Source organism: Triticum aestivum, chromosome 7D (assembly GCF_018294505.1).
Source record: "Triticum aestivum cultivar Chinese Spring chromosome 7D, IWGSC CS RefSeq v2.1, whole genome shotgun sequence".
Lineage (NCBI taxonomy): Eukaryota > Viridiplantae > Streptophyta > Magnoliopsida > Poales > Poaceae > Triticum > Triticum aestivum.
Genome location: NC_057814.1, coordinates 512,990,078 through 513,017,966, shown reverse-complemented (window position 1 = coordinate 513,017,966; position 27,889 = coordinate 512,990,078). Strand labels below are relative to the sequence as shown.

Sequence of the window (27,889 nt, the reverse complement as noted above, 5' to 3'; positions counted from 1 at the left end):
TACAAAATCCGACCAGATGATTTTTCTCCTGATAAGTTAACTCGGAGCCATCGTTGTAGTGGGTTTTGTCTACCATGTTCCGCACATTATTTGAACAATCAAAATAAGCTGTCAATGAAAATAAGCTGTCAACTATTTTGAAATAAACTATATAAATTAGTTAATAATTAACTATGTTTGAGAAACTCACATAGCGGTAGAACTGGAGGCGTATCAACAAGGACCCAAATGTTCATATTGTCTTGGTCGATGTCAGGATCACCAAGATCCATGATGACAAGCATACCCTCATCAAAACCATACATCTTGCAAAATGCTTCCTAATTTTTGCAACCAAAATGGGTTACGCTCTCAGCATTATACAGATTTACTTCAAAATCCACATCATGATGGGTCCTTAGGTGAATTTTCTTCGTTTCAAAACAGATCATAGGCTGCCACTCATGCATCTCAGTAAGTAAAAAGTATATACAAGTTTCTCTTTTCGCTAACAAAGTTCAGAACCAGCAAGGAACTAACAAACATAGACATCACTTTTCGTTTGTTGAGGCACACATGCAAGCATACATAGAGAACTATGTTAAATCATGCATAGATATTAAAACTAACTTATGCATGCGCAACAATACTAAACCACCATACTAAATTTCCATGATAATATCCTTGGCCGCTTTCATTGTATCTGGCAGGAGACTAGCAATTAGCTCCTTAAGGGCAGATGGGCAACTCCTCTTCAGATGCTCGTAACCAGTGATGCCATCATGGCCTCCAAATTGGAGGGAGAAGCAAGGAACCGTAGGCAAGCTTCCTTGAGTCGCTTGCAGCTATGCTGCTCAGCTAAGGCCAAACTGGTAGCCACCATGTTGGTATGAATGTTGCTGCATAACTTGTGCTCGCATATCAGTTTTAGCCTCTCGACGTTGTACCTATCAGCTGCCACGAGCAGATGGCTAGCCATCACCACATCTCGGCGCGCCTCACCTTGGTTGCTAGGCATGTTTTGAAGATCAGGCAACAAGTCAGTGTATATGAAACGGAGCAAGCACCTGAACGCATCGGGTTCCATCTCCTTGATTTCAACAAGATTGTTAACCTTCTCCTTCATGGCGCCGAGGAGCTCCGTCTTGAATACAGATGACCTAGCAGCGAGGACGATCCTATGGGCCAAGAACTTATCCCCTCCGACAAGAAAGGTGACGTCGGCTCCATCCATGCTCTCTAGGAGGTTGCCGAGATGCCGATGCAAGTCGCTTGGAGGAACCATAGTTTCTTGATGGAGGGTATTATTATTATTCTTGATGATAGTTAGGTCGCACCTGATGCTGAAACAGTCATCTATTATATGATCGGGCCGCTCAAAAACATCCCACCTCACAAAGTACTCGCATGTTGAATCTTTCCGTTGGAAGATGCAATCAGCGACGGTACAGCAGAGTTTCTGCACCGGTAGCACGTCCTTTGCAAGTACGCAAAATTTGACTTCCGCCTTGATATCCTTGGCGTCGGGTGAATCAAGAACCATGCTCACGAGTATGTTGTAACCAACATGTTTTTCCGAGTCGTCACCGTTTCCGTTTGGGTAATACACCGCAAACCATTGGTGACCTCCAAAACTGAAAGGGGAAGAAGCCATGTACTCGCCCTTGTTGAACAGCTCCTTGGCTCTTGAGTGTCCATCTACCTTGACCAAGTATGACCCTCTCTCATCTATATTCACGGCACAAACCTTGCACTCATCTGCCATTAATTATTACTCCCTCCATTCCTAAATATAAGTCTTTTTAGAAATTATACTACAAACTACATACGGATGTATATAGACATATTTTAGAGTGTGGATTCACTCATTTTACTTTGTATGTAGTCCATAGTGGAATCTCTAAAAAGACTTATATTTAGAAACGGAGGGAGTATATCCTATCCTATTGCAGGGCTAATGGATAATGGTGTTAACAGAGGATCAAGGCCATTACCAAAAGTTCCTCCCAAGGATCCTATATCCTATGGGCGGCGATAGGCGCCGGCGGACCGGCCGAACTGTTGGGCCGGTCTATCCCCAGCTGTCGGATTGAACTAGTCAGGGCCGTCTGATCTGCGCGCGAGCCCCCACCAAATGAACCGTTACAGCAGAAATAAACAAGACCTGTTGCAACCATTGTTTCGCCCCATCACAGTGAGGAAACAGGGGGAACGCTTGGTCCCCGCGTCGGCCGTCCCCGATCCGTGGCGGCGGCGGCCGGATCCGCCGGATTTTGGTTTCCGGCTACAGGCTCAGCTCGAGGAGGGGCCTCCCCATCTATCACACGACCTTCTGATTTCCTTCAACCATGTCTTACATACGTGGTAACCTCCTTGCCGCCATGGATTTGGGTTCAAGCTCTGCGATGAGCTCCTCCGCAGTTGATGGCCGAAGGCGGCAAGACCCTGGTGGTACTGTACCGAGGATGCAACGATACGTCAACCCCGGTATAGTCTTCCAGGATGCAGCACATCATGGCCGGGATGAAATTGATCTGGTATGAAAACCAAACCCTAGATCCTATCTCTCACAAAAAATGTTGCAACATTTGATTTCAGTTGATGAGCATGACATGGAAAAAATCTTCTCTACTACTTGTGTTGATTATTTAGAAATTTTTCTGACAGTGCACAAAATGCTAGTAAAAAATGTTTCTTAGTGGTCTCTGCTAATAAAATGTTACAACTATGTAGTGAACTTGGTACAATGCTACATCCTAAATGCTACATCCTACATCCTATATGCTACATGAAGGAGAATTGGTTCAAAAAAACAATGAAAACAGAGGGACGTTGCATATCTTCATGACGTAGATGTGCTACGTGCTACAACTTTGTAGAAATGTTTGGTGAAGAAAGAATCTTGAATAACAGTATGCTAAGTGTTTTTGTTGTAAAAATTTATGCTATGATTGTAGCAAAAAAAAACTTGTTTCTGAATTTGTGTTTCACATGCTGCATCCACTATGTTTGGCGTTTTTCTGCATGGTTTTTTGATGCAGCAAACAAAAAGTTTGACTTGGGTGCTTTGTTGCAGAATGTCGGTTTGCAGCCATCGATTTTCATTGATGATGATCTGCAAAATGTTATGGAGCAAGAATAAAATGATGGCATTGATTTGGATGATCCTCCAGGAACGGATACTGAGGACACCTTGCAGCAGAACACCGGTGATCCAGCTCATGTGAATGCCCAAGTTGCCCGTAACAATGCCAATGGAAATGCTTCAGCACTTGTTGATGAACCTGATGAAGATATATCATCGCAACCAATTGTCCCTTTTGTTGGAATGGTTTTTGACAATGTTGAAGAAGCTCAACGAGTGTACAATGATTATGCAATGAAGATGGGTTTCGGAACACGAATTGTGACATCAAAACACAGTAGGATAAGAGGCTCAGGAAAGAAAGGCATCTTAATCTATAGAGTTTTTGAGTGCATACACTCTCGGAAAAATCCTTCCAATAATGCTGGTGGAAGCATTTCTGACAGCGCTGCAACAAATCAAAGTGATGATGCTGAAATGAGCTATGCTAGTAATAAAAAATCGGCAAGCAAGCAAGCTGGCACCTATATGGATGTGAGCGACAAGAGGCAACAGAACAGATTGGAGCGGTATGATTGCAAGGCGCATATGGGTGTTACCCTACGAGACGGTACATGGGTTGTGACAGTTTTTGAGGCGGAACACACGCACCAACTAATGTTGCAAAGGGGGCGCCGGAGATTTTGCCGTTCTCACAGAAAAATCCCGGATGCGGACTTGCAATATATCACCTCACTACACTATTGCAACATATCAACAGCGAATATGATGGGCTTGCTTGGAGATGCACGGTGTTGCGATCCAAGAAGTTTGCCGTATGTGAAGACTGATGTGACAAATGCAAGAGCAAAGCTGCGAAGGGGCCTGTCAGAGCGTGATTTGGAGCTGACAATCGAGTACTTTGAGAGAAGACAAGTGGAGAATCCCAACTTCTTTTTCTCAAAGCTAGAAGAAGATGGAGCTGTTAGGGCACTTTTCTGGGTTGATGGGAGAACAAGGGCCTTGTATCCAAAGTACAAAGATTGTGTGTTTTCGACACCATATTCTGCACAAATCGCCACAACTTGCCCTTTGCTCCGATTGTTGGCATTAACAACCACACACATACTGTTTGCTTGGGGTGTGCTTTGTTGCCTGATGAGACCATCAAAACTTACAAGTGGGTCTTCCAGCAATGGATGTTGGCAATGAAAAACGAGCATCCGTTGAACATTATGACTGATCAAGACCAGGCAATGGCTAAAGCCATCTCAATGGTATTTCTAGATTCAACACACAGATGTTGCAAGTGGCACGTCTTCCGGGTTGCAAGGACAAAACTGGGGAAGATGCTGGGCAAGGATGAGCCTTTTGCTGAAGCATTCTATGGTTGCATCAATGATTCAGATACCGTTGAGGAGTTTGAAGAACGATGGAAGCAGATGGTCGAGTTATTTGGTGCGGATGATAAGAAACACCTCAAGAACATGTGGGACAGCAGGGAGATGTGGGCTCCTGTGTACTTTAGGAATAAGTTCTTCCCATTCACAGGAACAACCGGGCGGTCCGAGGGCCTGAATTCCTACTTCCAGACTTTAAATCATCATGGAGACTCGGTTTGGACATTTGTCCAGCAGTTTGCGCTTTGCCAGGAGCTAATGCTTGATCGTGAAGACAATGCTGGCTTCATCAATGAAGCGACGAGGCCGCCACTCTGGGGCAAGTAAGTCCAAAGTCATGTAGCATTTTTTTAGTTTTCCAGTACAGTGTGGTTGCAGCATTTCTTTGAAACATATGTACCAATTCTTATTGATGTTGGAAGCTTTTTTTGTTTGCAGTTACAACATTGAAAAGCAAGTTGCAGATTTCTATACCAGGGAGGTATTTTTCAAGTTTTAAAAACTATTGGCTAAATCAACAGGCTATGGTCTGCAATATCAGCTGCAAGGGGATGTCATCTGCTTTCGCCTTGTTGCAAATTATGGCGTCAACCCAAAAGTGTACACGGCGCGTGTTGCTCCTAAAGATCAGACATACATGTGCACCTGCAACATGTTTGAGATGTGTGGGCTGATCTGCCCACATATCATCCGTGTCATGGTGCACCTGAACGTGCAAACGATACCTGCGACTTACATGCTTCCAAGATGGTCTAAGAGAGCAACCGACCTTGCGCCTGAACCGGGCGATGGGCATAGAGCTATGCATTTCGGCGTCCCCACGACAAACACCCTAAAGTTTAGCTCTCTATGCCGGAAGTTTGGGAAACTCGCTTCTGATGCATGCTTCAATGATGAAGCTTATAGTTTTGTCTCTGGGCTAATTGATCAGGGCAGTGTTGGGGTTGCTGCAATAAAAGCTAGAGCAACTGATGGGGTTGCAGGAGACGAAGAAGCCCAAGGTCATGCAGCAAATGAACAAAGTGTCAGGGGTACAAGTACAGGTCAGCGGGATCCACCCCCCGTAGGACTGCGGAACCCACCAAAGTCAGCAAAGAAGGGGAGGCCAGAGGAGAAAGAGAAGCGCAGGAAGCCACTAATTGAGATTCGAGAAGATGAAATGAAGAAGAAAGCAAAGAAGGACGCGGCGAAAACGAAGAAAGCTCCAAAGCCAAGGGAAAAGAAGACTCCATGCAAATATTGTGAAGATGAAGATCACAACGTGAAGGATTGCCAACTCCTTGCAGCTTTTCTTGCTGCGAGTGCGAGCGCGAAAGCTCCGGGCGTCGAAACAATCCTTACACTTTAGGATATTTTCACGAGGGAAAAATGATGAATTGCCTTGTAACACCCCATGACTTATGATAAAAAGTTGTGTTGACTAGCTGCGAATGTTTGTTTTGTGGGATTGCAACATATTACTACATGCGTGGTTTGTAAAAAGCAGAATGTTGCTTTTTACAAGAGTTGATTTAAAAAAATTCTTATTGTTATATGTTTGTGAGAGCTTACTTTTTGTAGTATGATGGTGCCAAAATTTGTAGAATTTTTTTTAAAAGCAGAATGTGGGTTTTTCCTTATATTTAAAAAAAAATAGTACTCAATGGTTGTTGTAACCATAGCTTGATCCATGTTTATAATGAACATGTTTTAAGCTTTTGAAAAGCATGGTTGAAGCTTTTGAAAAACATGGTTGATTCTTTTTGGAAATATGGTTGAAGCTTTTAGGAAACATGTTTGAAGCTTTAAGAAAACATGTTTATAAGATTTCTGAAAAGCATGGTTGAAGTTTCTGTAAACAAGGTTGCAGCTTTTAGGAAACATGGTTGAAGCTTTTGAAAAACATGGTTGAAACTTTTTCAAAATATGGTTGCAGCTTTTAGGAAACATGGTTGAAGGTTTTTGCAAACATGGTTGAAGCTTTTTAAAACATGGTTGAAGCAAAATAACAAGTTTGAAAAGGAAAAAGCCTTGAATGATTTAAAGTGTTGATTTAGCTGTACAACAAAAGTTGGGAAAGGAAGCTTATTTACATTATGCTTCCAGCAAAAAAATTGTAGGGATGTAGCTAATTTGCAGGTAAAAATGTATATTTTGGCTCTGCAACAAATCTAACAGAAGGTTGTAGCTATTTCCTGTGAGGTTCCAGCAATTTAAGTGTGTGACAAAAGTAGCATTCACATATCATTTTTCAGAAAATATGTTTTGAGGGGAAAAATGCACAGAGATTCCCTTGAAACTTCGATGGATGAAGTTTGAAATATTTTCATATTTCAGAACCAGCGAAACAAAAAACAATTGTCCATGCATGATCATGTTGGCAAACAGAAGAACGCATCCATTAAAAACATAAGTGCATCATCCAAATATCAAGTTATCATCGGTTTACATACCAAAAGGACACATATATTTACTGGAGGTATCAACAGTTTACATACGAACGCGCACTACTCTAATCCTATCAGAACGCTACCACCTCGGACATGATCTAGACCTAACGAAGAAACAAGCTTGTTCGTCTTGAACCTTCCAGAAAATCAAGCCGCCAACTCATCCTTGAACGCCCGCTCCTTTGGGGCATTGTTCATTGGGTGACTGAAAAGGTTGTATGCCACATCCATGCGGTATCGCGCCATGTCTTCCTGTAAAAAATGAATACAAAAAGTAAGCAAGTATGATACTAGTTATTCTTGTGTTGCATGAGTATTGAAAACAAAAAGTAACAAGTATGATACTAGTTATTCTTGTGTTGCATGAGTGATGAATGCAAAAAGTTCACATCCATCCACCGCCAAAAATTGATATGGATGTAGCAAAATTATGATATGGATGAAGCAAAAGCAGAATGTAGTTGTAGCACACTAGACATATGGATGTAGCAAAAAAGCCTAGTAGGTACGAACTTAAACCACATATGAAGCAAAAACAAAACATGGTATTCTTCTGTTGCATGAGTATTGAAAACAAAGAAAGTAGATTGTAACAAAATGACAAGACAAAAAATTAAAAATGTGTACCTGCTTGAACTCTCTGATTGACTTCCCATCATAGTTCTCCACATATTTGAGCCCAAAAAAACCACAATCACATCTGTGAGATAAAAAAAGTTCTCCATCGTACTTCCCATGCGTAGTTGAAAAAACAAAATGTTGAAATGGAACACATGATTGAAGAAAAATTCAAAAAGAAAACTCACAGGGTATCTTGCTTTGGGTAATCCTCTAGGTCAGCACGGGCAAAGGATCCAACATTGACATTGAATTCGCTGCACTCTTGTGCGAGGGTTGCAAAGTTTGTGATCTAGCACCAAAAACACACACAAAAGTTTCAAAAATAAAATGAGGTGTGTAAAGATGACAACATGGCATTTATGTAGATGAATTAGAAGGGTAAACAGAAAAAATTAGAGAGCATGAGCCTACCAGGTTATTGGCTTGCTTCTTCAAAGGAGATTGTTTTCCTTTTGAATGGATTGAGTCAAATACATTCCACTGCTTGTGAAGAAAGTTTGCGCAAACAACTATCCAATGGCGATCATGAACAATTGTGAAAAAGAGCTGGAAAAAACAAAAGGAAGGCAAAAAGGTACTCAGAACATGTAAAAAATGTTACAGCCGCGTCGCAACATTTGGATCATATTTGGAAGTATTTTGTGGTGTGGAACAAAAGAAAGCTTCATGAAACTTACGAGGTCAAACTTTTGAACCTTGAACATTTTCATAGCCCTTTCAAGCTCAGCCATGAGTTTTGCTTGTTGGAAAGTTGATGGGTCCTGTTTTAGTAGGATCTACTTGAAAGATACAACAAAATGGTTAGTGTGTGTTGCAACGAAAATGTGAAAGAAAGAAAGGAATGAAGCATTGCTTGTTTTTACAAAAACTTACACCCGCGTGGACTGAGAAAATGTATTTCTTCAAATCCCTTTCGTTTGCTGCACGGGATGCGAGGTTGTTCATCTCGATACATAGTGACATAACCTCATCATTCATATCCCCGCGAGGCTTGAAGCATACAAGGAATTTCTTGTATCCAATGAAAAATCCACCTAGCTTGATGAAAGGTGTCCTGTTACCATAGATGCAACCGAATGAATCATTTGTTTCGAGCAAAAAAAATAAAAAATAGAAAGCAAAAACAGATAGGGCTTAGGTAGCTCACACTTGTTCATTGGGTTGTGATTTCCTCAATGGTTTCCCATGCTTTACAAACCTCTCATACATTTCTGCAGCCTTGTCGACCTTTTGCTTCTTTGCCTTGGTATTTTTTATGGCTGGAACTTTGGCCATCCTCTTCTTCCTAGTGTTCTTGTCATGTGTGCTAGGGCCACTGCTTGCATCAGCAAAATGCTCTTCTATAGCGACCATCTTAGGAGTTGTAGCAAAAAAAAAAGGATGAGTTTGCAAGAGATTGTACAAAAAGAATTTGCTGGAATCACACAAATGTGAAAAAAATGATATGGAGAAAAACAAAAAGAAATGATGCAAGAGGAAGGAAGCATACTTGGGCTGTCATCATCGTCTGAAACAGGAAACACGAGGATGTTTGCATAGATGGGGCTGACTGTGCTCTTCTTAATTGTAGGCATCTGTGGAATGCATCATCCCATAGTCTTCGGAGCCCTTTGGGAACAACTCACAAGATGGCTCGTCGTCCCAAATGCCGGCTGTCGCACTCCTGGGTGCATCATAGAAGAGTGGGGGGCTGTGAGGTGAGGCGTTGCCTTCCATCTCAAAACTCACTCTTTGTTGCTCACGAGTTTCCGCAGCCTCTGTTGCAACTTCTAGGTTCAATCCGGTGACTTCATCCTTGTTGATGCTAGGTGTTGTACCTTGAGCTTGAGCTTGAGCACCAATGTCGCATTTGCAGCTTTAGCATCATTCTCTTTTCCGCGACATTTGTCCATGATAGGTGCTTCAAAGGAAAAGTTGGGCTCATTGGTAGCTATGATGGCGTCTCCAACATCACGAAGGAGAGCGGCCATCCGGTTGCACTGCAATCCCTTTAAACACTGTCCAAACTTGCCTACTACACCATCCACCTCTGCTGCAAAAATACCCTTGTGCTTGTCGTAGAGCATTTGAAACTGAGTTGGTACCTACAAGAAGGCAAGTGTCCAACATTTTTAGTGACAAGTATATCCAGATTTTGAGAAGTATGGATGTAAAAAAAACACAAATGTGGGTGTAGCACATTAGAGGTATGGATGAAGCGAGAAACAAGTAGGTGTGCTGCTGTGTCACTATGTATCAAATAAATAGTGTGATTGTAGCAATTTACTGTCATGGATGAAGCATAAAAAACAAATGGTCTATACCTCTAGGTAGCAAATTATTGATATGGATGTAGCAAAATTATGATACGTTTGAGGCAAAAACAGAATGTAGTTGTAGCACAGTAGACATATGGATGCAGCAAAAAAGCCTAGTAGGTATGAACTTAAACCACATATGAAGCAAAAACAGAACATGGTTGTAGCACATCAGAATGAGGGATGCAGCAAACAAAATATACACTTGCAACTGGGTATAGTAAATAATGCAAAGCCAAAGGTAAACAGGAAATGAATACAAAGAAAAAGATAGTGTTGATTGGGAAAGAGTACCCTTAGATCTTGCATTCTAGGGAATGATTGCTGCAGCCAATCGTTGAGCGATGATGATAGGTGTGGTTCAGCATCAACATTTTGTTGAGCCTCGTTTGATTGAGAGTCCTTTGCTTGAATGTCAGCACCTTGAATTTGGCTTCCTTGGCCACTAGTTCCTTGGCCACTAGGTGCTTCAGCACCAACTCCCTGCCCACTGGCTGCTTCAGCACCAACTTCCTGTCCCATGAGTTGTGCTGCATAGGGGGTGTTGCACAAACTCCGGATCTAGGAAAACAAAATATGAGGGGAGACAAATAAGAAGGCTGCCATAACCTAAATGGAAAAGCAAAGATTGCTACATGTAAATTCAGTGAGCAAAAAATAGGGGGGTGTTAATACTCCATTGGCAAAGGAAAATACATAGGCGGGATGTAGCAAAATTACTTTGGTGTTTTTCCCGTAGAAAGGTTGGACAAGAGTGAGCTTGTTCTTGTCAACTTTATCCAACCAATCAAAATCCTTTTGGCAAACAAAGCGTATCCTCGGCACGGAATAATCAATGGCATGCTCATTTGGGAGGCCGGGCGGGATATCAATATGATCCATGTATATGATCTGCATGGAATGGAAAAAGGACATTAGCCAACAAAAACATAAATGCGAGCTGTAGAAATGTACAGAAGGTTTCATGCAGCAAAGAAAAAAGATGGAGGTATTTCATAATGTTGCGTTGCATACCGCTAACATGGGAAGGCATGAAGCGATCTGAAACTCTGCTGCTTTTTTTTGTATTTGCTTGCATCCTCTCTAGGGAATGTAGTAATTTCCAAAATTTCCTACGCACACGCAAGATCATGGTGATGCATAGCAACGAGAGGGGAGAGTGTTATCCACGTACCCTCGTAGACCGATAGCGGAAGCGTTAACGCAACGCGGTTGATGTAGTCGAACGTCTTCACGATTCGACCGATCAAGTACCGAACGCACGGCACCTCCGAGTTCAACACACGTTCAGCTCGATGACGTCCCTCGAACTCCGATCCAGCCGAGTGTTGAGGGAGAGTTTCGTCAGCACGACGGCGTGGTGACGATGATGATGTTCTACCGACGCAGGGCTTCGCCTAAGCACCGCTACGATATTATCGAGGTGTAATATGGTGGAGGGGGGCACCGCACACGGCTAAAAGATCGTAGATCAATTGTGTGTCTATGGGGTGCCCCCCTGCCCCCGTATATAAAGGAGCAAGGGGGAGGCCGCCGGCCAAGGAGGAGGGCGCGCCAAAGGGGGGAGTCCTACTCCCACCGGGAGTAGGACTCCTCCTTTCCTTGCTGGAATAGGAGAAGGGAAGGGAGAAGGAGAAAGAAGGAAGGGGGCGCCCCCCCTCCCTAGTCCAATTCGGACTAGTCCATGGGGAGGGGTGCGGCCACCCTTTGGGGCCTTTCTCTCCTTTCCCGTATGGCCCATTAAGGCCCAATACGAATTCCCGTAACTCTCCGGTACTCCGAAAAATACCCGAATCACTCGGAACCTTTCCGAAGTCCGAATATAGTCGTCCAATATATCGATCTTTACGTCTCGGCCATTTCGAGACTCCTCGTCATGTCCCCGATCTCATCCGGGACTCCGAACTCCTTCGGCACATCAAAACACATAAACTCATAATATAACCGTCATCGTAACGTTAAGCGTGCGGACCCTACGGGTTCGAGAACTATGTAGACATGACCGAGACACCTCTCCGGTCAATAACCAATAGCGGAACCTGGATGCTCATATTGGCTCCCACATATTCTACGAAGATCTTTATCGGTCAGACCGCATAACAACATACGTTGTTCCCTTTGTCATCGGTATGTTACTTGCCCGAGATTCGATTGTCGGTATCTCGATACCTAGTTCAATCTCGTTACCGGCAAGTCTCTTTACTCGTTCCGTAATACATCATCCCGCAACTAACTCATTAGTTACAATGCTTGCAAGGCTTATAGTGATGTGTATTACTGAGTGGGCCCAGAGATACCTCTCCGACAATCGGAGTGACAAATCCTAATCTCGAAATACGCCAACCCAACAAGTACCTTTGGAGACACCTGTAGAGCACCTTTATAATCACCCAGTTACGTTGTGACGTTTGGTAGCACACAAAGTGTGCCTCCGGTAAACGGGAGTTGCATAATCTCATAGTCATAGGAACATGTATAAGTCATGAAGAAAGCAATAGCAACATACTAAACGATCGAGTGCTAAGCTAACGGAATGGGTCAAGTCAATCACATCATTCTCCTAATGATGTGATCCCGTTAATCAAATGACAACTCATGTCTATGGCTAGGAAACATAACCATCTTTGATCAACGAGCTAGTCAAGTAGAGGCATACTAGTGACACTTTGTTTGTCTATGTATTCACACATGTATCAAGTTTGCGGTTGATACAGTTCTAGCATGAATAATAAACATTTATCATGATATAAGGAAATAAATAATAACTTTATTATTGCCTCTAGGGCATATTTCCTTCAGTCTCCCACTTGCACTAGAGTCAATAATCTAGTTCACATCGCCATTTGATTTAATATCAATAGTTCACATCACCATGTGATTAACACCCATAGTTCACATCGTCATGTGACCAACACCCAAAGGGTTTACTAGAGTCAATAATCTAGTTCACATCGCTATGTGATTAACACCCAAAGAGTACTAAGGTGTGATCATGTTTTGATTGTGATATAATTTTAGTCAACGGGTCTGTCACATTTAGATCCGTAAGTATTTTGCAAATTTCTATGTCTACAATGCTCTGCACGGAGCTACTCTAGCTAATTGCTCCCTCTTTCAATATGTATCTAGACCGAGACTTAGAGTCATCTAGATTAGTGTCAAAACTTGCATCGACGTAACCCTTTACGACGAACCTTTTGTCAATTCCATAATCGAGAAACATATCCTTATTCCAGTAAGGATAATTTTGACCGCTGTCCAGTGATCTACTCCTAGATCACTATTGTACTCCCTTGCCAAAATCAGTGTAGGGTATACAATGGATCTGGTACTTAGCATAGCATACTTGATAGAACCTATGACTGAGGCATAGGGAATGACTCTTCATTCTCTTTCTATTTTTCTGCCGTGGTCGGGTTTTGAGTCTTTACCCAACTTCACACCTTGTAACACAGGCAAGAACTCTTTCTTTGACTGTTTCATTTTGAACTATTTCAAAATCTTGTCAAGGTATGTACTCATTGAAAAAAACTTATCAAGCGTCTTGATTTATCTCTATAAATCTTGATGCTCAATATGTAAGCAGCTTCACCGAGGTCCTTCTTTGAAAAACTCCTTTCAAATACTCCTTTATGCTTTGCAGAATAATTCTACATTATTTCCGATCAACAATATGTCAATCACATATACTTATCAGAAATGTTGTAGTGCTCCCACTCACTTTCTTGTAAATACAGGCTTCACCGCAAGTCTGTATAAAACTATATCCTTTGATCAACTTATCAAAGCGTATATTCCAACTCCGAGATACTTGCACCAGTCCATAGATGGATCGCTGGAGCTTGCATATTTTGTTAGCACCTTTAGGATTGACAAAACCTTCTGGTTGCATCATATACAACTCTTCTTTAATAAATCCATTAAGGAATGTAGTTTTGTTTATCCATTTACCAGATTTCATAAAATGCGGCAATATCTAACATGATTCGGACAGACTTAAGCATAGATACGAGTGAGAAACTCTCATCGTAGTCAACACTTTAAACTTGTCGAAAACCTTTTTGCGACAATTCTAGCTTTGTAGATAGTAACACTACTATCAGCGTCCGTCTTCCTCTTGAAGATCCATTTATTTTCAATGGCTTGCCGATCATCGGGCAAGTCAACCAAAGTCCATACTTTGTTCTCATACATGGATCCCATCTCGGATTTCATGGCTTCAAGCCATTTTGCGGAATCTGGGCTCACCATCGCTTCTTCATAGTTCGTAGGTTCGTCATGGTCTAGTAACATAACCTCCGGAATAGGATTACCGTACCACTCTGGTGTGGATCTTAATCTGGTTGACCTACGAGGTTCAGTAATAACTTGATCTGAAGTTTCATGATCATTATCATTAACTTCCCCACTAATTGGTGTAGGTGTCGCAGAAACTGGTTTCTGTGATGATCTACTTTCCAATAAGGGAGCAAGTACAGTTACCTCATCAAGTTCTACTTTCCTCCCACTCACTTCTTTCGAGAGAAACTCCTTCTCTAGAAAGGATCCATTCTTAGCAACGAATGTCTTGCCTTCGGATCTGTGATAGAAGGTGTACCCAACTGTCTCCTTTGGGTATCCTATGAAGACACATTTCTCCGATTTGGGTTTGAGCTTATCAGGATGAAACCTTTTCATATAAGCATCATAACCCCAAACTTTAAGAAACGACAACTTTGGTTTCTTGCCAAACCACAGTTCATATTGTGTCGTCTCAACGGACTTTTAGACGGTGCCCTTTTTAACGTGGATGCAACTGTCTTTAATGCATAACCCCAAAACGATAGTGGTAAATCGGTAAGAGACATCATAGATTGCACCATATCTAATAAAGTACGGTTACGATGTTTGGACACACCATTACACTGTGGTGTTCCAGGTGGCGTGAGCAGTGAAACTATTTCACATTGTTTTAACTGAAGACCAAACTCGTAACTCAAATACTCTTCTCCACGATCAGATCGTAGAAACTTTATTTTCTTGTTACGATGATTTTCCACTTCACTCTGAAATTATATGAACTTTTCAAATGTTTCAGACTTCTGTTTCATTAAGTAGATATACCCATATCTGCTCAAATCATCTGTGAAGGTCAGAAAATAATGATACCCGCCGCGAGCCTCAACACTCATCGGATCGCATACATCAGTATGTATTATTTCCAATAAGTCAGTTGCTCACTCCATTGTTCCGGAGAACGGAGTCTTTAGTCATAAGGCATGGTTCGCAAGCATCAAGTGATTCATAATCAAGTGATTCCAAAAGCCCATTAGCATGGAGTTTCTTCATGCGCTTTACACCAATATGACCTAAACGGCAGTGCCACAAATAAGTTGCACTATCATTATTAACTTTGCATCTTTTGGCTTCAATATTATGAATATGTGTATCACTACGATCGAGATCCAACGAACCATTTTCATTGGGTGTGTAACCGTATAAGGTTTTATTCATGTAAACAGAACAACAATTATTCTCTAACTTAAATGAATAACCGTATTGCAATAAACATGATCAAATCATATTCATGCTCAACGCAAACACCAAATAACACTTATTTAGGTTCAACACTAATCCCGAAAGTATACGGAGTGTGCGATGATGATCATATCAATCTTGGAACCACTTCCAATACACATCGTCACTTCATCCTTAACTCGTTTCTGTTCATTATGCAACTCCCGTTTCAAGTTACTACTCTTTAGCAACTGAACCAGTATCAAATACCGAGGGGTTGCTATGAACACTAGTAAAATACACATCAATAATCTGTATATCAAATATACCTTTGTTCACTTTGCCATCCTTCTTATCTACCAAATACTTGGGGCTGCTTCCAGTGACCAGTCCCTTTGCAGTAGAAGCACTTAGTCTCAGGCTTAGGTCTAGACTTGGGCTTTTTCACTTGAGCATCAACTTGCTTGCCGTTCTTCTTGAAGTTCCCCTTCTATCCCTTTGCCCTTTTCTTGAAACTAGTGGTCTCGTCAACCATTAACACTTGATGTTTTTCTTGATTTCTACCTTCGTCGATTTCAGCATCACGAAGAGCTCGGGAATTACTTTAGTCATCCCTTGCATACTATAGTTCATCACGAAGTTCTACTAACTTGGTGATGGTGACTAGAGAATTCTGTCAATCACTATTTTATCTGGAAGATTAACTCCCACTTGATTCAAGCGATTGTAGTACTCAGACAATCTGAGCACATGCTCACTGCTTGAGCTATTCTCCTCCATCTTTTAGCTATAGAACTTGTTGGAGACTTCATATCTCTCAACTCGGGTATTTTCTTGAAATATTAACTTCAACTCCTGGAACATCTCATATGGTCCATGACGTTCAAAACGTCTTTGAAGTCCCGATTCTAAGCCGTTAAGCATGGTGCACTAAACTATCAAGTAGTCATCATATTGAGCTAGCCAAACGTTCATAACGTCTGCATCTGCTCCTGCAATAGGTCTGTCACCTAGCGGTGCATCAAGGACATAATTCTTCTATGCAGCAATAAGGATAATCCTCAGATCACGGATCCAATCCGCATCTTTGCTACTAACATCTTTCAACATAATTTTTCTCTAGGAACACATCAAAAATAAACACAGGGAAGCAACAACGCGAGCTATTGATCTACAACATAATTTGCAAAATACTATTAGGTACTAAGTTCATGATAAATTTTAGTTCTATTAATCATATTACTTAAGAACTCCCACTTAGATAGACATCCCTCTAATCCTCTAAGTGATCACGTGATCCATATCAACTAAACCATGTCCGATCATCACGTGAGATGGAGTAGTTTCAACGGTGAACATCACTATGTTGATCATATCTACTATATGATTCACGCTCGACCTTTCGGTCTCCGTGTTCCGAGGCCATATCTGCATATGCTAGGCTCGTCAAGTTTAACCTGAGTATTCCGCATGTGCAACTGTTTTGCACCCGTTGTATTTGAACGTAGAGCCTATCACACCCGATCATCACGTGGTGTCTCAGCACGAAGAACTTTCGCAACGGTGCATACTCAGGGAGAACACTTTTATCTTGAAATTTTAGTGAGAGATCATCTTATAATGCTACCGTCAATCAAAGCAAGATAAGATGCATAAAAGATAAACATCACATGCAATCAATATAAGTGATATGATATGGCCATCACCATCTTGTGCTTGTGATCTCCATCTCCGAAGCACCGTCATGATCACCATCGTCACCAGCGTGACACCTTGATCTCCATCGTAGTATCGTTGTCGTCTCGCCAACTATTGCTTTTACGACTATCGCTACCGCTTAGTGATAAAGTAAAACAATTACATGGCGATTGCATTGCATACAATAAAGCGACAACCATATGGCTCCTGCCAGTTGCCGATAACTCGGTTACAAAACATGATCATCTCATACAATAAAATATAGCATCATGTCTTGACCATATCACATCACAACATACCCTGCAAAAACAAGTTAGACGTCCTCTACTTTGTTGTTGCAAGTTTTACGTGGCTGCTACGGGCTTAGCAAGAACCGTTCTTACCTACGCATCAAAACCACAACGATAGTTTGTCAAGTTGGTGCTATTTTAACCTTCGCAAGGAACGGGCGTAGCCACACTCGGTTCAACTAAAGTGAGAGAGACAGACACCCGCCAGTCACCTTTAAGCAACGAGTGCTCGCAACGGTGAAACCAGTCTCGCGTCAGCGTACGCGTAATGTCGGCCCAGGACGCTTCATCTCACAATACCGCCGAACCAAAGTATGACATGCTGGTAAGCAGTATGACTTATATCGCCCACAACTCACTTGTGTTCTACTCGTGCATAGCATCAACGCATAAAACCAGGCTCGGATGCCACTGTAGGGGAACGTAGTAATTTCAAAAATTTCCTACGCACACGCAAGATCATGGTGATGCATAGCAACGAGAGGGGAGAGTGTTGTCCACGTACCCTCGTAGACCGATAGCGGAAGCGTTAACACAACGCGGTTGATGTAGTCGAACGTCTTCACGATCCGACCGATCAAGTACCGAACGCACGGCACCTCCGAGTTCAGCACACGTTCAGCTCGATGACGTCCCTCGAACTCCGATCCAGCCGAGTGTTGAGGGAGAGTTTCTTCAACACGACGGCGTGGTGACGATGATGATGTTCTACCAACGCAGGGCTTCGCCTAAACACCGCTACGATATTATCGAGGTGTAATATGGTGGAGGGGGGCACCGCACACGGCTAAAAGATCGTAGATCAATTGTGTGTCTATGGGGTGCCCCCTGCCCCCGTATATAAAGGAGCAAGGGGGAGGCCGCCGGCCAAGGAGGAGGGCGCGCCAAAGGGGGGAGTCCTACTCCCACCGGGAGTAGGACTCCTCCTTTCCTTGCTGGAATAGGAGAAGGGAAGGGAGAAGGAGAAAGAAGGAAGGGGGCGCCCCCCTCCCTAGTCCAATTCGGACTAGTCCATGGGGAGGGGTGCGGCCACCCTTTGGGGCCTTTCTCTCCTTTCCCGTATGGCCCATTAAGGCCCAATACGAATTCCTGTAACTCTCCGGTACTCCGAAAAATACCCGAATCACTCGGAACCTTTCCGAAGTCCGAATATAGTCGTCCAATATATCGATCTTTACGTCTCGGCCATTTCGAGACTCCTCATCATGTCCCCGATCTCATCCGGGACTCCGAACTCCTTCGGCACATCAAAACACATAAACTCATAATATAACCGTCATCGTAACGTTAAGCGTGCGGACCCTACGGGTTCGAGAACTATGTAGACATGACCGAGACACCTCTCCGGTCAATAACCAATAGCGGAACCTGGATGCTCATATTGGCTCCCACATATTCTACGAAGATCTTTATCGGTCAGACCGCATAACAACATACGTTGTTCCCTTTGTCATCGGTATGTTACTTGCCCGAGATTCGATCGTCGGTATCTCGATACCTAGTTCAATCTCGTTACCGGCAAGTCTCTTTACTCGTTCCGTAATACATCATCCCGCAACTAACTCATTAGTTACAATGCTTGCAAGGCTTATAGTGATGTGTATTACTGAGTGGGCCCAGAGATACCTCTCCGACAATCGGAGTGACAAATCCTAATCTCGAAATACGCCAACCCAACAAGTACCTTTGGAGACACCTGTAGAGCACCTTTATAATCACCCAGTTACGTTGTGACGTTTGGTAGCACACAAAGTGTGCCTCCGGTAAACGGGAGTTGCATAATCTCATAGTCATAGGAACATGTATAAGTCATGAAGAAAGCAATAGCAACATACTAAACGATCGAGTGCTAAGCTAACGGAATGGGTCAAGTCAATCACATCATTCTCCTAATGATGTGATCCCGTTAATCAAATGACAACTCATGTCTATGGCTAGGAAACATAACCATCTTTGATCAACGAGCTAGTCAAGTAGAGGCATACTAGTGACACTCTGTTTGTCTATGTATTCACACATGTATCAAGTTTCCGGTTGATACAGTTCTAGCATGAATAATAAACATTTATCATGATATAAGGAAATAAATAATAACTTTATTATTGCCTCTAGGGCATATTTCCTTCATCCTCTTCTTCTCTTGAAAGACTCCAACCTCCTCCATCGCTCGTGCCAACAAGTGCTCATCCCAAGCGAATTCATGCACCAAAGACATATCTTCCAAGGAAGCTAGATACTTGAGATTCACCATATTGCCAGTGCCTGGGCACAAAACTGTTGCCAACGCAAGGAGTGTCCAAGTCCTATTTATCATAACCACGTCCTCATCGCTGCAACTAGTGAGCAACTTGACAACATGGGCGATTGGAGCCATGTTCCCCTCCTTGTAGATGCTGCGAAGATCATGTTCATCACTCTTCTTAAGAAGCTTCACGGGTCTATCACCGTATGGCACGTTGAAAATCCTTTTCACCATGAGCTTGCTGAAGGTGATGGACTTGTTCTTGTGTTTGAACTCAGAGATTATGTGATTCGTGTTCATCACAACAAACTCAATGAGCTCATGGGGCACCTTGAAAGACCGGATGTCCAACAAGTCTCCAAACGGTCCCTGCCTTATGATTCTCCGTTTTTCCGGTGATACTTGCTTCCCAATCTCAGCCAGCCTTTTTGAGTTAAACCTTGACTTAAAGCCACATAGATTGCCTTTCTTCTTGATCTTCTTCTTAACCTTCTTACTCCCCTCATTCTCACCAGAGGTGCCTGCAACATATGCGAAAAGGAAAAAAAAACAAGTCAATAAAACCCTAAAACTGCATCATCAGTAGCTAGCAAAAAAACATACATGAACGCCTAAAAAAATCTGTATGCAACACCTAAAAAAAAATCTGATTTTGAGTTAAACATACATAAACTTGCTTAGGGGGCATGAATGTACATATTTGTATGCAACACATAGGGATTAAACAGTACGTTTAGGTGCCTGCAACAGAAGTATGCAGGGCTATTTGATATTAATAACACCAATAGTAGCGCGTTGATGCCGATGGTGCTCAGTTATCAGATGTATAGATGTACCAACTAGACTGTATATATCTATATTCAGCACATACATCAACATAGCCCATTGGAAGAAGGGAAACAGAACCTTTAGCATTACTAAATTGTAATTTCTGAACAAATTAAATGATAACCTTATTTAAATTCTGGAATTTAAAGAAATAGGCAATCACTGCATAGCCAATTTTCCAACTTGGTTGCAATGAACCACATGGACACAATACAAGTGGTGAAGTTTGTTTGGCAAGGTAGCATGAAGCACAAGTGAGGAAGCAACAAAGCTGATTCTGCATTTCGTGGGTGTGTCTATCTGGGCAGCTGGACACCGCTGTTGATCTGGACCCACTGTTCTCCATGAGCCACAAAGTTCATCCTAGTTACCACTAGAGGCAAGATATTTTCCCCAGAAACCATATGCACGCAAGTGCACAAGCTCAAACTGGAATTAAACAGTTCAACGAAGCGACAACGGTTACGATACATGCACCGGGGAACAGAATACTCTAGCTGATGGCTACTGAATGATTTAGATTTGTCCTTGCACTAGCGACTGACATAGCAAAGTGAATCGTCAGGCAGGCTGCATAGGTTAATGGGAACAAACATTCACTGGCTGTGCTAGTGTGGATGATGATGTTTCTGACATGAGATCACTCAGTAAATTAAATGTGTGAAATTGTTTCTAACAAGCTTTCTGATCTACTCTTATTCGACACAGTGAGCGCTTTGAATCCAACAATAGCTACTATATTAAAAAACTGCTAAGAATTTGTGAGTGAGATCTCAAGATTTATCCGCCGCATACACAGTTGGGCCCAAAATCGGACAATTAGCTCCCACCACTTGACGAACAGGGAATTAATGATCTGGTACTAGAAATAGACCGTTTGAAATACTATAGGGCAACAAAAAGTAGTTGCCAAATGCTTTGGCATCACAAACCCTAAAATCGTGGAAGAACGGATCCCTCACAAACCCTAGGTCCTAGATCCTCTGCTTCAACCTGACAAAATCATGGAAGAACAGATCCCTCACAAACCCTAGGCCCTAAATCCTCTGATTCAACCCATGGCCACAACCTGACAAACGCATGCCGCATCATCTACCCCCTGCTGAGACGGCCGGTAGGAAACCACGACCACGCACCACATCACCAGATCGCTAGGGGGTGGAGCAAGGACAGATGCAGGGAGAGAAGCACAGGCGCAAGCGGAAAAATTACCTGCCGAAGGATCCATTAGACACAGGGGAAGGGAGATCCGTCCTGGGGCCGGTGCTCCAGATCTCAGGCGCCGCCGACGCCGTCGCCCCTCCGGTCGCCGAAAGCCGCTGCCCCTCCGGCCGCCGAAAGCCGCTGCCCCTCCGTTCCCCTCTCTCAGTGACGCGAAATGACCCCCTCGCGACCCCTTCGTGAATGGTTGCAACAAAAACTGAGGAAGCAACTAATTGGATTGAGGCCGGACACATGACACAACATCTATCCTTGAATCTGAAGAGATCCAACGCGCAGAGCGAGTCCGGCGGAACGGTTCGGCCGGTGCCCCGGCCAGAAACGATTCCCATATCCTATTGGGTATCTGTTCCCCGCCTTTTCTTCGACTGATTCTCGATGAAACTGCCTGCTCAGGATGCGCTGCTTTTTCTGACGAAACACGCACGCTGGTTGATTGTTACTGTACGTATTGCTCCTACGTGCACTAGGACACAGCTTATATGACACAATTTGGTTTTTTATACTAACTCAAATACAACGGCTAATTACCCCTAACGTCGACCTATGGCAAGAGACCTTGTCTTTAACTAACTACTAGGATTAGGACTATTACTCCGATACGGGGACGACTTTGGTGAGAAGCGGATCGACGGCTGGACGTGACCCATACTCATTTAACAAGCCTTAACAAGCAAGGAGTACTATTTTGGGAAATACATGGATGAACACAGGCACACATGAACCCACTTCGGAAAACACGTTCTATGAGCGCTCCGAAAATTTCACGGAAAAATAACTTTTCTTTTGGCCTGTGCAAAAAGGACAAAATAATTTGTTGTGGAACCCTATTTAGGATCACTGAAATTTGTCTTTCTTGCCGACACAAAATAAAAACGATATTTCTTCCGCAAAACTTTGGGCCGCAGACATATTTTGCAAACATGTACCATGAAATTTTGTTCTGAAATTGTTGGCATTTTAAAACACATTTAAAATACCTTTTCGAAAAGCAGGTTCATATGTACCCGGGTTCAAGACGTGCCTTCTCGTATTCAGTTAAATTCCTTGCAAACCATAACAAGAACTGAGGCGAGCAAACGAAAAAAAAAAACAGTACAACAAACATGCATCTCAGCAAATAGAAAATCCAAGCAACAACCAATCAGTCACATTATACCTATATATATATATATATATATATATATATATATATATATATATGATTTTTGTTTTCGATCAAAATGAACAGGCAACGAACATAGATATTGTTTTTTCGGTTGTGGGCAGGTATACACATGCAACCATACTTAAGAGAACCAAGTTGAAACATGCCTAAACATTAAACTAATTTATGAGCGACGATCAAGCCATACTACTAAAATTGCCAAGATAATATCCTTGGCTGCTTCGAGCGGAATCGGTATGGGCCTAGCAATGAGCTCTCCAAGGACAAACGGGCAGCTGCTTTTCAGATGCTCATAGCCATCACTTGCCATCATCGTCCGCAAATTGGAGGGAGAGGCAAGGAACTGCAGACATGCTTTCTTTAGCCCATGACAAGTATGCTGCTCAGCCAAAACCAAGCTGGTCGCCACCATACCGGCATCGATGTGGTTGCATAGCTTGTGCTCGCATATCAGCTTCAGCCTCTCAACGTTGTACCTGCCCGCCGCCACGAGCAGATGGCTAGCCATCGTCACATCTAGACTTCCCATCTCAGGAGCGGGTAGCGTGTCGGTGTATATGAAATAGAGCAAGCACTTGAACATGTGAGCTTCCATCTCATGGATTTGAATTAGATTGTTGTCTTTCTCTTTCATGGACCCAAAGAGCTCTGCCTTGAATACGGGTGACCTAGCAGCGAGCACGAGCCTAGGGGCCGAGAACTTGTCCCCGCCCACAAGAAAGGTGACATCCACTCCATCGATGGTCTCTCGCAGGTCGCCGAAGTGGCGATGCAAGTCGCTTGGTGGAACCGCAACAAACTGGTCTTTTTCTTCACTTTGGGTGTTGTTGGTTAGATCAAACCGGATGCTGAAACAGTCATCCACTAGATGCGTGGATCCCTCTAAAGTAGCTTGCTGGAACGTGTAGCGAATAGATGAACCTTTGTGTGGGGAAGACATGATCACGGGTGTGCGGCCGCATTGGTAGCCCATCCTTGTTGTCAATCATGCTAAGTATGGTTTCCGCCTTCACGTTGGTGGCATCAGCTGGATCAAGAACCAGGCGAATCCGTAAAGTTACTAAGCTCCCAGAAAATACTGCTATGTGGTGAATCGAGGCGATGTGGGCGTGTGGGACCACTCCGTCAGCCTATGTTGACCCACGGCGAACCGCCTTGAACCAACAGGGGTGAAGGATCGCGACGATTTGGGGAACACGCGTCCCTTCCACGGTTTGACCTCATTGCGGGCGTGGGAAGGGGAAAGATGTGAGAGGGAGGGAGGAAATTGGTGGCGACCTCGTGCGATTGTGGAAGGAGCTTTGGGCGGCGGCCGGCGGCAGCGATGTGGCAGGTTGGGAGCATGCAGCGTGAGCGCTTCACGGCTGGGCGTTCGCCAGCCTAGACCTCGCCGGCTAGGAGCAGTGTTTTTCCTGACTCCTTGCTTTGCCGCTCTTCCTTCTTTTAGGGTCTGTTTGGTCAGGTGACTTAAAACCAGTGACTTATAAGTCACGCCTGTTTGGTTGTCATCTGACTTATAAGTCACCTGACCACACCTTTTCACCTTATTTTTTTATGTAAAGGTGGTGGAACCCACGCAAAAGGGGGTGACTTATAAGTTTTAAGTTGGGGTGGAGCAACTTATGACTTATAAGTTGGGTCTGTTTGGCAAAATAAGTCATTTTTTTCACTTTTCGACTTATAAGTTGGTGACTTATTTGGAACCAAACAGGCCCTTAATTGTTCACCCCTCTCCCTTTCCCTTTGATCTAGACTCTGCGAGACGGTGGTGCCGAAGCTCTTTCCCGGCGACATGAACCTCATGGACGTTTTTTTTACCTATGTGGAGTTTTTTTCTTTCTGCCAACTCAGCCCGACGAATGGGTCTGGCCAATTAGTGACGTCATCAAAGTGCTTAGCATCTACCGTCAGTGTGCTTTGCCACTGTCAAATCTCCGGTTCGGTGCAAGTGTAACGTTTTGTAAAGTGATGATTTTCCGAGAGTTGTGACACGAAAGTGGTGCTTCTGCATTGTACTCATAACAACAAAGGAGACCAACACGCTGTGGCAAAAAAAATATAGTCCGTACTATATCTGTTTGCCTTGTCTCTAAAAAGCAATGCAAAAGTCGTTTGAAACGTGTACGCATACATTGCGTGTTTGGTCTTTGGACTAGGGGGAAATGTACACACACACTTGTAGATAGATAGATCAAAACACATCAATTTATATACGTTTAGTAATATGCTCTTACAATTTTCGGTAAACAACTAGTGCAACAAACTATTATCTATCCCTCGCAAAAAAAAAGAACTATGATCTATCTTTTCCCTTCAATAATAATAATAATAATATGATCTATCCTAAAAAACAACTATGATCTACAATGAACTGGGATAAAAAAGCCACATCGCATCGAAACCGAAATCTTTATTTGGGGGGCTTGTAGTCTTGGATCTCAGGTTGAATACTTCACCGTTGTCAATAAAATAAATAGCATCTTCTTCAATCTCGTCACCCGCAACAATAGACTTGCTAGAGTGTTTGCTAAGAAAGAGCGCATGGCCATGTAGACCAGTCGACACGGGCACCCACGTTCTTGCACCGATGTCCGCTTCAAAAACCTCCACCTTACGAGTGAAACCTTCAAGGTAGCTAGTACATTCCATCTCGCGTCTCACCATAAGCAGCTTCCCATGCGATTGTACCAGGTACCAGGCGGTCAGGATATCAACATGAGGTCTCTCGTGGTCGCGTGCCAAATGGATAGCGTCATTAATTATGTAGTCGTGGGGTGATCTATTTCCCGGTGCATCTTTGTCTTTCTCAAGAGTGACAATCGGGCCTGTGATGACGCGCTTAATGCTGGTCACCGTGGGTATGCCCTTGGTATAAAAGGCGACGCCCAAGGAGATGAGGTTCTCAGCCTGTGTGATGGCATAGAGTGTGTCTCCGAGAAACGCGACGTCGATGATGCGAGTGAAGGGTTGATGTCGTGGCTTGGGTAACCACACACCCTTGCCTGGGTTTAGCAAGATGATGGGATGATTGCGGTTGTCGGTCCTTATGACGACGAGACCATGGAGGCCAGAGTGCGTGAGCACCTTGTGGATCCCAAAGGTTTCGGGAACATTGCCGATGACAGCGTCAAGCTCCGGGAGCTCCAGCATGGTCCTTGAGAAAGGATTAGTGAGCACGTATGTATGCTTGTTGTGAGCATCGATGACATCGATGGTGAGAAAACAGTCGGTGGAGCCAACGAAGCGCTGGTTTTCTGGGAGGGGAAACATTCTGTGGGGGGCGCTGTCAAAGGGCAGCAACAGGGATCCTGTTGGGAGCAGGACCCCGGGTAGCTTGCGCGGAGACGGGACAGAGCGCCAGGAACGGCAGACTGCTTGGAAGCGAGCGTGGTGAATCGGGTTGGGGAGGGCGGCGATGATGATGCGTAGAAGCTCTCCGGGGAGATCCGACCATGACGCCATGGATGAATCAAGCCGTTGGTGCCTACTCTGGAACAAAAGTGCAGCTAGCGGAGCATCAGATTTTTTGCACCCATGGATCACAAATTAAAGCGTACAACCATGAAACATCGGACATATACAGACTATGGATGGAGTAACTTAATTGCACCAGGAAGGAAGGAGAAGCTTACCAGCTGAAGGAAAGTTATCGGGGGGAGATCCGAGCATTGATCTACGTACGCTGCTCGATTCAGCTGCTATATATATGATATGATGATCCTACCTACGGATACGTATACCAGTACGAGTTTTTTTGCAACAGGAAAGAGAGATTTATAAGTAGCGCTAGGCCCCGTCCGATGCTAGACCTACAAGGAAACATGCATGTTCTAGCCAACCCGGAGACTAGTTTTCCGTTCCGTGTACGTCCGTGTTAGCTACTTGTATTTTAAATAAATATACCTACGTAGGATCTATCTAGTCTAGTACCAACTGCTGTATCCATCGATCAGCATAGATCGATGGTGATGATGGTGTCCGTTTCGGCGTGGTCGGATCTCCCGCGAGAGCTTCCACGTATCATCATCGCCGGCCTCCCTGAGACCCTGACCCGATTCACCACGCTCGATTTCGAGCAGTCTGCCGTTAGTGGCACTCGGTGCCCTACGGCCCTACCCCATCAAGCTAAGCTACCCATCGTCGTGCATCCGACTGGCTTCTTGTTGCGTCCCTTTGAGAATATCTTCCCCCTCCCGGAAAACGAGCGTGCCATTGGTTCCACCGACGGCTTTCTTGCCCGTCGCCTCACCGATGTTGATCGGAACCGGCATACCTACACGCTGCTTAATCCTTTCTCAAGGACGTTAGTGGAGCTCCCGGAGCTCGACACGGTCATTGGCAGTGTTTCCGAATCATTTAGGATCCACAAGGTGCTCATGCACTCGGGCCTCGATGGTCTCGTCGCTATAAGGATCAACAACCGCAAAATATAGAAACATTGGGCAGTTCCAGATTGGGAACGAAGTCTGCGATGAGAGAAGGCGAGGCGGCGACGAGGCCGCCAAAGGCGGCCGGACTACCGCCGCCGCTTCATCAATCCTCGCCCAACGGACGTGCTGGGACACATCAGATCCTTCCGTTCTCTCCTAGTACCCTGGCGGCGGTGCCGTCAGGAGGAAAGGAGGGGTCGACGGGATCGGGTGGTGACCGCGGCGACCTGCCGTGCGGTGAGATCGGACGGGAGGAGGCACGATGGGTGCAATGGCGGGCGTTCTTCTCCGACGGGACAGATCTTGTCATTTGGATCGAAGGACGTCTTCGTTTTACTCCGCGTTCGCGATGGATGGTTCTCCTTGATCTGGAGAACGATGTCCTCGCTGGCGATTTTCTCCCGGACGGCGACATGATTGAGGTTGGTTTTAAATTCAAACTTGATTTTTATGACGTGGTTGTTGGTGAATGTGTGCAGGTGGATGTGCAACCGAAGGCATCGGAGATGATCGATTTGACCGAGCCGATGGTTCATGCACGACCGGGAGGGCGGTTTTGGGCGCTTCTGGAGAGCGACGATGAGGAGCAGGTCGAGGGTCATGTCCCCATGAAGAATGACGGATTGCCCCTGGCCTCGCAGAGCGCTGGTTCATCGCCGGAGCTCAAGATCAAGACCGATCGGCGTCGTTCTTCAGTTCAAACTTCCAAACCGGCCATGAAGCCGT

The 27,889-nt window shown here is 44.0% G+C and overlaps 1 protein-coding gene and 1 pseudogene across 3 annotated transcripts; both read right to left on the bottom strand.

Annotated features, from left to right (window-relative positions):
- Nucleotides 1-733: 733 nt before the first annotated feature.
- On the bottom strand, nucleotides 734-24,536 carry LOC123171215 (uncharacterized; annotated as a pseudogene).
- A 428-nt stretch (nucleotides 24,537-24,964) lies between these two features.
- On the bottom strand, nucleotides 24,965-26,489 carry LOC123169071 (uncharacterized). Of its 3 annotated transcripts, none has more exons than XM_044586917.1 (2): nucleotides 26,366-26,489; nucleotides 24,965-26,222 (listed from the first exon to the last, which is right to left on the bottom strand). In XM_044586917.1, exon 2 carries the CDS (start codon nucleotides 26,193-26,195, stop codon nucleotides 25,095-25,097), a length of 1,101 nt encoding a protein of 366 aa, XP_044442852.1. In that variant the 5' UTR covers nucleotides 26,196-26,222; nucleotides 26,366-26,489; the 3' UTR covers nucleotides 24,965-25,094. The 3 variants fall into 3 exon arrangements, with proteins under 3 accessions (XP_044442852.1, XP_044442851.1, XP_044442853.1); XM_044586916.1 differs by having other exon boundaries at nucleotides 24,965-26,239; nucleotides 26,366-26,468; XM_044586918.1 differs by having other exon boundaries at nucleotides 24,965-26,217; nucleotides 26,366-26,465.
- Nucleotides 26,490-27,889: the final 1,400 nt, after the last annotated feature.